At 40.7% G+C, this 11,566-nt stretch overlaps 1 protein-coding gene across 5 annotated transcripts in view; it reads left to right on the forward strand.

The window, feature by feature from the left end:
• Positions 1–845: 845 nt before the first annotated feature.
• LOC134441793 (glutamate receptor ionotropic, delta-1-like) overlaps positions 846–11,566 on the forward strand; it is a 304,090-nt gene continuing 293,369 nt past the window's right edge. For 4 of the 5 annotated variants that reach the window (XR_010033198.1, XR_010033197.1, XR_010033199.1 and 1 more), the window contains exons 1-3: positions 846–935; positions 2,686–2,765; positions 3,256–3,418. Coding sequence is in view for 2 of the 5 variants with exons in the window: in XM_063192199.1 (XP_063048269.1) it covers positions 3,322–3,418 (97 nt within the window). In the remaining 3 variants the exon portion in view is untranslated. Of the gene's footprint in view, positions 936–1,312; positions 1,429–2,685; positions 2,766–3,255; positions 3,419–11,566 lie in introns of those variants that run through there. The other variant, XM_063192200.1, reaches the window with a different exon arrangement.

The following is an 11,566-nucleotide window of genomic DNA, read 5'->3' on the forward strand; positions in this document are numbered from 1 at the left end:
GACGACAACACCATCCGAAATTAACAAGGTGGTTCGTCAAATCGCCGTTCATTTTCCACATTAATGTTTCAGCGGGTGCTGACAGGGGGCCAGGGGAAAAGACCAAGTTTTCTTTTTGAGACTAAACTGAGCGCGGACAAGCGACAAGTCGATTGAAATTGTTTCCCACCTGCACGCTGTCTGCCTGCGCCGCTTTGACAATGGCTGATAAACCAGGGTAGAACATTATTTTTGGCGCTATTTTGTCTATAGCCCGCGAAAATAACACGATTTTAAACCAAAAACATAATTTCACATTCGGGTCAATAGCCATGAACACTCCTCCTAACAGAGCGCAGAGATGGCTACGCAGGACAGAGATTCTCGGCGCATCTCTGTTCCAGACGCCTTTCTCTTCATATCATTTGCACATTTATAACCGCCATATCCGAGCGATAGAATCTAATATGGACAGCACATTTTCTTGACCTTATTGAGGAGTGATGGCAAAATCTTTCAGGTTAAAACATTTTTGCCAATATTTTGTTTAGTCAGCGAAAGACGCGGTCACTTTTTAAAGCGCTATTTTTAGAACATAGGCTTAAATCGCGTCTTGTAGGCTATTTGCAGTAACACATGTCACACATCAACGTGATCATTCAGGACACATTTAGCCAAGGCCTACTACAGTACCAAGACCACAGGGCACTTATTTGCCATAGTTCTAATCAACTTTGTGTGCGCAATTCTAATGCATATTGCCTATGGGACATAAACACAAACTTGGACATGAACGCAAGAGCCGCAAAACACCAGGCAAAGAGCCGCATGCGGCTCGAGAGCCGCGGGTTAGCCACCTATGAACTAGACAGACAGACGAACTTCACTCCGACACAGCAAAACAATGCTACGGACCAGAAGTTTTCACAACAAGAAGGATGAACTCCCGAGTCAAGGTTGGTAAATAATTGTTTTCTAAAATACACCTGTTAGAAGTAATACATTTTGGATGGGGAGACCCTGAAAGAGGTAGCCGTTAAGCAAGGCAGGCCAATGCCAACATGTCAGGTGAAGTTAGCACCTAGTTAGTTACCTTGGCAATTATCATCATTGTCTAGACTGTGTTTTTCATGTTAGACAAATATGACTGAATGCCATAAATACAGATACGTTTACGATATATTGTGTGAGCAAGTACTTTTATCTGGCTATTAATATCGTTTGCAAGCCGGGCTACAAACGTTTCATCGATTTGTATTTGGATAGTTCTAGAACTAGCGAATTATACCTACTCCTCACTGACTAGCTAACGTCTACTTTTGAAAACCAACAGGCTAGGTTTAACAGGCTAGGTTAATAACATAATAATTAGCTAACCGTAATAACTAATCTAGATAGTAGTTCTACTTTGCCGCCAAGTGATAACTTACAAGACGGCCGTCTATGGAGGTAAGAGGGAAATGGCATTTTAATGTGGAAATGGTGTTTGAGTTAGGTGTCACAAATGTAACGGTATGTGTGTTGGGAAGAACTGTGTCACACTGGTTTGTTAGGTGAAAAAATCTCTGGCCTAACGGCAACGTTATTTGACACAGATGTTAGGAGGGTGGACGGTGTTAGACTTACTGGAAGGAGGAATGGGGTGGAAGAATTCTTTTTTTTTTTTTTACTTTCGTGAAAGAAAAGTGTGCGTTTGTTGTGCCACGGGCACCAGAAACGTTGAGCCGGTTAATGTGCAGTCGTCACTGCCAAAATAATGTTCTGACTTTATAGAAAGCGTATCGGGTGTCTGGTAACGTGGTGCTGAATGGACAGCGCAGGGGGGGGGGGTTGCAACCATTGACAGTAAATAGAATGGACGCCAAATCAACGCTATTTGCCATTCAACGCTTTGAAGCCAGATTTGGGAACATTCCAACTTACATTCCACCTTAGCAACGCCAAACGCAGGTGCTGATTGGACAACAACAAGACTTCTAACGGTCAATCAAACCATGTTCTGATGCTCATTGGTCAATTTAACTTTTAATATCTCTCTAAAACAAAACATCACCACAAAAAATCACCACCCTGGTAAGTTGGAGAGCAAGGGGACCTACTAGTTGAGCGAAAAATTATCCACCTGGAGTGGCATTTAAGGGAGATACAGGGTTTTATGTCTCTCATAGGAATGAATGGGATTTGGCCATTTTTTGGTCTTTTTGGGTCCAACCTTGGCTCCAACTTGGCTTCAACAATGAAATAGAATTTTGGCCTCCATTCTATTTACTCTCAATGGTTGCAACGCAACAATCGGTTTCGACAGCCCAACGGAAAACTGGGTGCAGAAAATTAACGGTGATTTGGCAAGACAGCGCAGTGTAGAACAGATATTGCCGTCAGTCAGCAATGCATTTTGGATAGGCTAACTGCGCGAGCCCTGTCTGTAGCCTATGGAACTGGTTGCCTAACAAAGCTGTGCGAATTTATGGAATGCCTCAGCTTTTCCATCTAAATAAAAGCCAAATAAAAGCATTGTATGCAATTGTATGAAAGCAGTCACTATACATTTCATGTAAACTTCTGAGAGGTTTGTGGATGTTAAAGAGTCGGTCTTCCTTAACTAATTTAATGCAGCCACTAATGTAACAGTGTTCTTGTGTAGGACTGAGTTAAAGTCTCATTGTTCATTCAGCAGTGTTTTCCTTCCCCACGTCTGGTTTGTAGGCGATGTACCTCTTGTGTCGTGTGATTGAGGTGACACCATCTTGTTTCCAAAGCGCACAAGAGATGATGAAGCAGATCAAGTAAGTATTGGTTATAACTGGTTTTCAATTCATGCCCAGGGTTTTTTTTCTCTCCAGGTAATGATGGTTGTATTCAGATGGGTGATAGATATTTAACCTGCCTAATGTCTGATTGTATGCATATGTGGGCTATGCTTAATCTGTCATACGCTGCATATTATATGCTGCTGGACACTTAAATTCCCTCCGGGATCATTTCAGTTACTTTGGAAAATGTATGTGTGCTGTCTGTTTTTTAAAAGTACATTTGCTGTATTCATAAACTTGGCACATGTATCTGCACATTCTTAATGTAATTGCTGAGTAAGTCAAAATCGGTTGTCTTAACCTAATGGATCACAGGTTATAATCCTGTCCATCAAAAATGTTTATTTTGGTCTTATCTGTCTCCAACCCATTACAGGATTCATGCGTTTTATTTGTGTTTGATTTCCTTTGGCATACTGCTTTGTCGTCACCCATTCTTGTGTTCATGTGCTTTCTTAATTAGTTGCACGATGAGGTGGATTCACTCACCCTGCCCCAGTGCCGGTCTACCAGGGAGAACTTCTCAACAATGCTTCCCAAGCTTCTTGGTTTAGTGAAGCAGCCTTCACCTCTACACAGAACCTATTTTAACGCAAGGAGTGATGCCCTGCCAGAAGAGCATGCAGGTACTAATTCACAGATTGTTTCTATGAAGTCTCTAAAACGCACATTAGGAATGTCAGGTGTAACATAATCATGATATTCTAATTATGTGGCATTGTATGGCTATTTGTAGGATGAGAGGTGTTATTAAAGATCTCTGTATTAATAAGTGGTGGTCATACTGTAGGTAAAGAATGCTTAAAGTACTGTGTAATATTTTTTGTAGTTTATTTCCAGAATTCAATTTCCAGTCAATTCACAAATTTTGCCTTTTCAGGAATACTTACAACTACCATCAAATTCTAAGAATTCATAATGACTGGGGAAATAGCACTTTTTATACATAGGTTCTCAGTGTTTATCAACACAATATTATGAGGAGGGGCAAGACACTGGCAGCCAACCACTTGAGCTAATTTTTTGACCGACAGCGGTTTCCAACAATCAGAGGTTGAGTTGTGCGCAGCTAGGTTCGCACAGTCAGGTTATGAATCCATGTATACATGTAAAGTGGGAACAATACTAGTTTATCACCTAGAAAATATTCATGATGAAAAGATCAAATTTGGCCATAGGCAGCACAGTTGCAATACCTACTCTGGCCACAATCCTACACAGTGCACCTTTAACATTTGATGGTTGTAGAGGTGCACCGAAAATTGGGCCGCAGAAAATATTCGGCCGAAAACGCAAAAAAAGACACTTTCGGTTTTTGGCCGAAAGCCAATTGAGCGGCCGAATCGGAGGCCGAATAGAAAAATGGGCATTAATTAAACTAATTTCACTTCTACTCTAACATTTGAAGACTTCAAATACACAATTATTTTCTTTCAAAAACATGTCAAAACATTTATTGTAAACCGTACATTTCAGCAATATTTAAAAATAGTGAAAAACCTACTTTTTGATCACTTTTGACTGAATTGTAATATTCGGTTTCGGTATTCGGCCAAGTGATTAATTATTATTCGATTTTGGTTTCGGCCACAAATTGTCATTTCGGTGCACCTCTAGATGGTTGTGGTAAGAATTTGTGAAAAGGGTATTTTTTTGGTTGTGAATGGACAGAATTCATAAATAATTACTTAATTAACCTTCTCAGTCCATGCATTCTCTTAATTTTCATGGCTCTAATTTTCTTGTTAGTACACCCAGTCAGTCAAGCCAATCTTAATTGCTTAATTAATCCCGCTGGGGGGGAGGGCAGAGGGTGTGAGGGCAGTCATCAGAAGACAATTTCCCTGTCTGATCTTCTAGGAGGTTGGACAGGTTAGATAAATGAGCTTTATGCTTCCTCTGTAGCAACTGCTGCCACACAGCATCTTTTGGGCGTCTGCATCTTTCCAGGTTACTGTCAGCATCAGGACCATGCTGAGTACAGACTACAGTATGTGATGATCACTGGTGTCTGCTGTGCATTTTTCTATGGGTTGGGTGGCTGGGCGTGGGGAGTGGTGGGCGGTGGTGGGCAGTTCCGGAGCACGGCATGTGGTGTTCTTTTGTGTGTGCGTGTGTGTGTGTGTGTGTGTGTGTGTGTGTGTGTGTGTGTGTGTGTGTGTGTGCGCGTGCGTATAGATCATTGTAGAGAGCTAGAGGAATTCTCCAGGGCAGAGGTTCCCAAACTCAATGTGGTTCGTGCACCCCCTGAGTGAATATTTTGGTGTGCTGATGGCCACACAAGTATGGATTCACTGCTCATTCACTGCACATTATGCACAGTTGTTTTGGGGAATCCTCTTCCAATAGTCTGGGAACTAAACTACACTTGAGATGGACCCTCCCAGCATATAATGCACCATACTATTAAAAACTACTTAATGTTCATTAATGCTAGATAAAAAAATCACATATCCACCATTGCTTTATTCAGCTCGTGCACCCCCTTATGGCAGGCCGCGCACCCCCAGGGGTGCACGCACCCCAGTTTGGGAAACCCTGCTCCAGGGCATTACTGCCTGATGCAGATCCAACTGAGGCTGGTGAAGAGTATCAACATTGAATGGCCCATCAGCCAGATAAACCACAAACAAACAAATGATTGAAATTAGTAAATACGCATTTACTACAGTGTTGTCATAACCTTCAACAAGGAGGTTTACGTATGTCTGTCTGTCTGTTTGTCTGTTTGGATGAAACTTTGTAGGAAATGACCCAAGGAACTAGTAATTAGATTACTACATTGCTAGCCTAGAAATCTAGATGCCCAGAGTGACCGCAAATTGAATTAAGATTTTTACATTCCACTTTCTAATTCCACAAAAAGAATTGAAATAAAAATAGAGTGTAACATAGTCAAATGTTCTATCACAGGGTGTATGCAGGGTTTTAAAAAGTATTAAAGGGTGATAAATCAAAAAGTCAAAATTTAATGGCCTTAAAAGTAGTAAATTTGCTCAAAAGGTATTATTTTTTTAAAAACGAGGTATTATTTTTCAGTGTTTCCCACAGAAATTTTGGAAACTATGGGGGCAGCCGGGGATTATTTTGTCCGGGTGGGGGGGGGTCTTCTCACACGGGCCTTTTTTTTGGGGGGGGGGGGGGGGGTGTATTCTTGCAGCGTAAATGCAAAACGGCAAAACAATGACTACAGTATGACATTGGCGCATGGAGAAACTGTAGGCCTGGGCCTATATTTCAGCCATTTATATTTTGAGAAATAAGGCTACATAAGATTTTACCCATGACTTGTATAATAGTAGTACATCGTCATTGTCAAAAAATGCAGTACAGTGAATAATTTCTGTTTACAACACAGTTTCATTCGTCCCTCATGCAGGGGTCTGGGAAACAATAATAAAACAAAATAGGAGCAGAGATAAGAATTTAAGAGCACTGTGAAATTGTTAACGCATAGACAAAAAGGGTCTTAGAGGGTAGGCTATGCCTTTTCCCCCACACATATCTGTAGGCGTACACATTCTACATGAGGGGTGCTGGTCACAGGGCCAGTTTTTTTCAAATTCCTCCCATTAAAAGGGCTGAACAACATATTACACATTTATGTCTATATTCACATTCATTACACATTAATTTCTATATGCAGCCCGATGTCTCCTCTGCTGTGTCAATGAAGGTCTGACACCAAACTCATTACAACTGTAAAACAAAGCCTAGGGAGTGTTAGTAAACTCATCCCAACTGTCCCTTCTCTGAAGGTTTTTTTATATTGCTCCCAAACCCAAGTAAACTACAATAACTTGACTAGGCTTTTGATCCCTGTCTTTCAAGCACTTGTGGTTCTCTCTATAGCAGGGGTGCCCAACCTTTTTTTTAACCAAGATCTACTTTTGAAGTTGATGGTCTGCCGTGATCTACCAAGTCAAATTCAAGGATGTCAGTCAGTATGAAAATTTAAGACCACCATTTATTAATCACCATTATTATGAACAAAATGTTTTCAGTAGGCTACTATGGCCGTATCTTTTCAGTGTGTTTTTAAAGTGTGTTGAATAGCCTATCTTTACAAAGCAATGCAGCACTGATAGTATGCAGAGATAATTTCAGTCATACACAAGTCATAAACAACTGAAACAATTTCAAAATGATAAACATTTGGTATATAAAATGCACATAGGCCCTATTTCTAAAATATGATGAAGCATTATCATGCCTTCAGTGGTATAGGCTACAGTATATCACGAAAGTGAATACACCCCTCACAGTTTTGCAGATTTTTGAGTATATCTTTTCATAGGAAAGCATTACAGAAATTTCACTTTGACACAATGATTAGTGACCTTTTAACAACATATTTAACCGCTTAAATTTCTTGTTCACTCAGAAAAAAACAAAATACAGCCATTAGTGTTTGAACATGTACTCACAAAAGTGAGTACACCCCAGATTAAAATCCGGTAGAGAAGGGGCTGTGTTGGTTCGAATCGTCTCGAAATGAAACAAAATGAAAAGGGAGGTCCTCAGTATGCGTTTCAACCTTTCTTTGCATTGAATTTTTACATTTTGAGTCTGCATCTGGCTTAAATAGATTGGTGTGAGATTTGAATGCAATCCTATGGAGAATATCATGATCTGCTTCAGTAGTCACAGTGCATGTTGACATGTATGTTTCTTTTAGGTGTATTTCAGATTGCCAATGTTGACAGCATTCATGCATCCCCAAACCATGTCAGTCCCACTACCATGCTTGGCTTATGAGAGGATACACCTTTCTTGTAAAACTCTCTTGTTTACCACCACACATGCTTGACACTATCTAAAGCAAATTTGTTTATCTTGGTCTCAAGAGAGATGAACAGACCAAGGATATGGATCACTGGAACCATGTTGTGTGATTTGAAAAGACCAAGATGAACAAATTTGCTTTAGATGGTGTCAAGCATGTGTGGTGGTAAACAAGTGAGTTTTACAAAAAAGGTGTATCCTCTCATAAGCCAAGCATGGTAGTGGGACTGACATGGTTTGGGGATGCATGAATGCTGTCAACATTGGCAATCTGAAATACACCTAAAAGAAACATGCATGTCAACATGCACTGTGACTACTGAAGCAGATCATGATATTCTCCATAGGATTGCATTCAAATCTCACACCAATCTATTTAAGCCAGATGCAGACTCAAAATGTAAAAGTTCAATGCAAAGAAAGGTTGAAACGCACACTGATGACCTCCCTTGTCATCCCTTTCATTTCGTTTCATTTCGAGACGATTCGAGCCAACATAGCCCCTTCTCTACCGGATTTTAATCTGGGGTGTACTCACTTTTGTGAGTACATGTTCAAACATTAATGGCTGTATTTTGTTTTTTTCTGAGTGAACAAGAAATGTAAGCGGTTAAATATGTTGTTAAAAGGTCACTAATCATTGTGTCAAAGTGAAATTTCTGTAATGCTTTCCTATGAAAAGATATACTCAAAAATCTGCAAAACTGTGAGGGGTGTATTCACTTTCGTGATATACTGTACAAATTAAAAAGGGCTCAGAAATTCACCATTTGTTATGGGTAAATAGTAGGCTATGAGAGAGAGAGAGAGAGAGAGAGAGAGAGAGAGAGAGAGAGAGAGAGAGAGAGAGAGAGAGAGAGAGAGAGCGCAATGAGAGAACTCATTGGATTGGTTAACACCCCTGTTAAGTGTGACTTCTTCTATGAAGGTTTTTTTTTTCAGCTCTCTGGGACAGTAGCACAGCAAAGGCTTTCTATTGTGAGTTTGGCCAATCGTTTTGTCCACAACTGAAGCAAGAAACAGCACAAATTTAAGTGAATTCCATACATGTCAACAACTAACATTTCCCTTACACGCGGCACGCGATGTAAACGCAGTTAGCGATGATGCATGCGACTAGCGATTTGGACGAAGATCCTCGCATATCGGCGTGTCATAACGCATCGTTGCGCACATGTTCTGTTACTCACCCGATGTTACACGTGTGCACACATGAATCAACTGTAATACCCTTACGGTCACTTCCTAATGCTTTCCCCTCATTCTGTGTTACCGTGGGACTAGGCCTACTTATCTAACCAATACAGAGTCTAGGCTATAGGATGTATTTACTCCAGGAGGAAAATGCGAAGGAAATTCAAAATCGTAATTCAAATCGTTTTTAACAAAAACGGATATCGTGTAAAAAAAAAAAAAAAAAAAATTTTTTTTTTTTTTTTTTTTTTTACATTTTCGTAAACTATGGCGGCCAAATTTAAACTATGGCGGGCCGCCATAGTTTCCTCAATGTATGGGAAACACTGATTTCATGTTGTTGTACCATTTTGACAGAAAAATTGATTCTGTATCTGAGGGCAGTATGAAGGTAGTCATGGGTACGCGCCGCACTGTTCCCTTTCGGGCGTCTTTTTGCAAAAAACGAAAGTGTAATGTATTGTTGAGGCGGTAGAAATTAGAAAAGAATTCTCGTGACTACTCGCATCGGAGTGTCGAGATGGTTGTACATTTTTTTTAAAGGTAATGAAAAAGGGTATTAAATGGTAGCAGAGGTTGCGCTAGACTTTTTCACAGTCCATCATTTTGACGGACAGTGTCGAAAAAAATCCGTCATCGCTCATTTTTTTAATTCTCCATCTCGTTTCTCAATGTGGAACAACACATGCGCAATTGCGGCCAATTGAGAGTAAACCGCTGTGAATACACCCCCTTTCACTCGACATTCATTCTCCAACTTTGAGGATGGAGTCAATTTTGCTGTCCACTTTCTCTCTCTGCCCCCCTCGTTGCACTAAAGCTGCAGATATCTCTCATGACGCGCGTCTGATTCAGTGTTCAGCGCTATGGTCACCACAAGCACTTTTTTAAAAGATGCGTGCAGGGCGATCGTTTTGCTCTGATTAATACACCGATTGTAATAGCCTACAAAGGCGCAGTGTTAAATGGGTTAACATGCACGATGGAAAGGAAAGCCGTCTTGAAGCAGAAAGGTTTAGCCCAGGCAGTCGACAAAGGCACTGAAGCCTACAACAGGAAGACGACCAGATTTCGCAAAACTTTGTTGAAAAATGTCAGCGACGGTAAAGGGAGCCGCTCTATACGTAGCCCCATCGGCTTATATGTTGGCTCTGGGAGCGCGGTAAAGTTGTCTGGATAAAAAATATATCGCCTATAATGGGTGAACCAGCTATCGAAATGAGAGAAGCCGTTTCAGGCAACGTTTGTCAAATTGTAAGTTGTGTTGCCTGGTAATATTTAGGCTCTTGAATATCCGTCGTTTTTATTAGTTAATGTCCTGAAGCCGTTTTAGACCTGCGTTGCCTTTGAGTGAAGGTTCTGGCTAGCAAACATGCTATTCGCATATTTGTTTATGTTTCAAGCGAGGAGTTATGAAACAATGCTTCTATGAATGGCGATAGAGGAACAACTTCGTCATTGGCAGAAAATCAGATAGTTGGTAAATATAGTAGGTCTAGGTCTACACATAGTTCTGAATCTTAAAGTCGAAGTCACACGTGTATGGTGGCAACGTCTTAGTTATTTTAATTCATTATTTGGAACAAGTGGAGAGGCGCGCGCTCTGCTGCAGCCAGTCGCACAGCCCAGCTGCGGCGCATGGTATGACAAGCAGGGAGAGAGGGAGAAAGGCAAATGATATAGCATGAAATTATCTGCGCTGATAACTATGCCTAATTGAAATGCAATACTCTACTACTCGATAGAGGCGTAGGCCTACTTAAACTTAGGATTTATTTATCATGACCCTGAATATTGATCCGTCAAAATGACGGACAGGCTTCAGAATTTTCCGTCATCCTTCAAAAAAATCCGTCAATGACGGACATTTGTCGGTTAACGCGACCTCTGAATGGTAGTGAATTTGACTTCAAGATTGGTGTATATACCCTGTGTCAAACAGCTTCCTTGGCGGAGGTCTGCACTCTGAGCACATTTCTAATTTCTACTGGAATCTCTCTCTCTCACTGTGTGGACCAACGTCTGCTTTAATGTATCAAACTCACTGGCAATCATAATTAAATAATAATAATAATAATAATATGTTTTTTAGTCGATCTCAATTTAGGAGGCCCCAATACAGTGTGCACTCCTTAGTTCCTTTGTTTCTCTCCATTATCTCTTCATTACCTCTAATACAGACGGAGCGCTACATCTAAACAGACAGCAGCAGCACAAGCCGGCGTCTGGCTGCTCCATGCAGCATAATGATAATAATCATCATGACGTCTCGGCTAATTACGGAGGAGAAATGCAATCCTCCACAGATACCATGTAATACTCCACAGAAAGGCATTCACAATCAAGCTCAATCCTCCACAGATAACATGTAATGCTCCATGGAGACGCATTTCGCAATCAAGCTCAATGCACTAATCCCGCCCTTCTGATGCGGCACACTTAGACTCCAAATTCTATTTCCGCCCATAAATTGAATGTTGCAAACCCAATTATTTTTATTAACAAGAGGATTAGTATTATTTTTTGTGTCTCATGGTGTTACGCATTACCACATGTTTTACGATAGTATAAGGATATGTATTTTGAAGATATTTGAAGGTACTGGATGCATCTTTTGGTGTGATGTTATCAGGTCAGGACGGATGGTTCAGTGTCGTATATGTTGGCTTGTTGTTGGCGAGAGAGAGCATGTTTATATGTTGTGTGCATACTTATTTATATGGTAATGTAGAGGCAGGGTAGGTAGGCTGCTGTGCTTTGTGGAGTGGGGCTGAAGAGTGCGGGGTGTCTCCTGA

This window comes from Engraulis encrasicolus, chromosome 24 (assembly GCF_034702125.1).
Source record: "Engraulis encrasicolus isolate BLACKSEA-1 chromosome 24, IST_EnEncr_1.0, whole genome shotgun sequence".
Taxonomy (NCBI): Eukaryota; Metazoa; Chordata; class Actinopteri; order Clupeiformes; family Engraulidae; genus Engraulis; species Engraulis encrasicolus.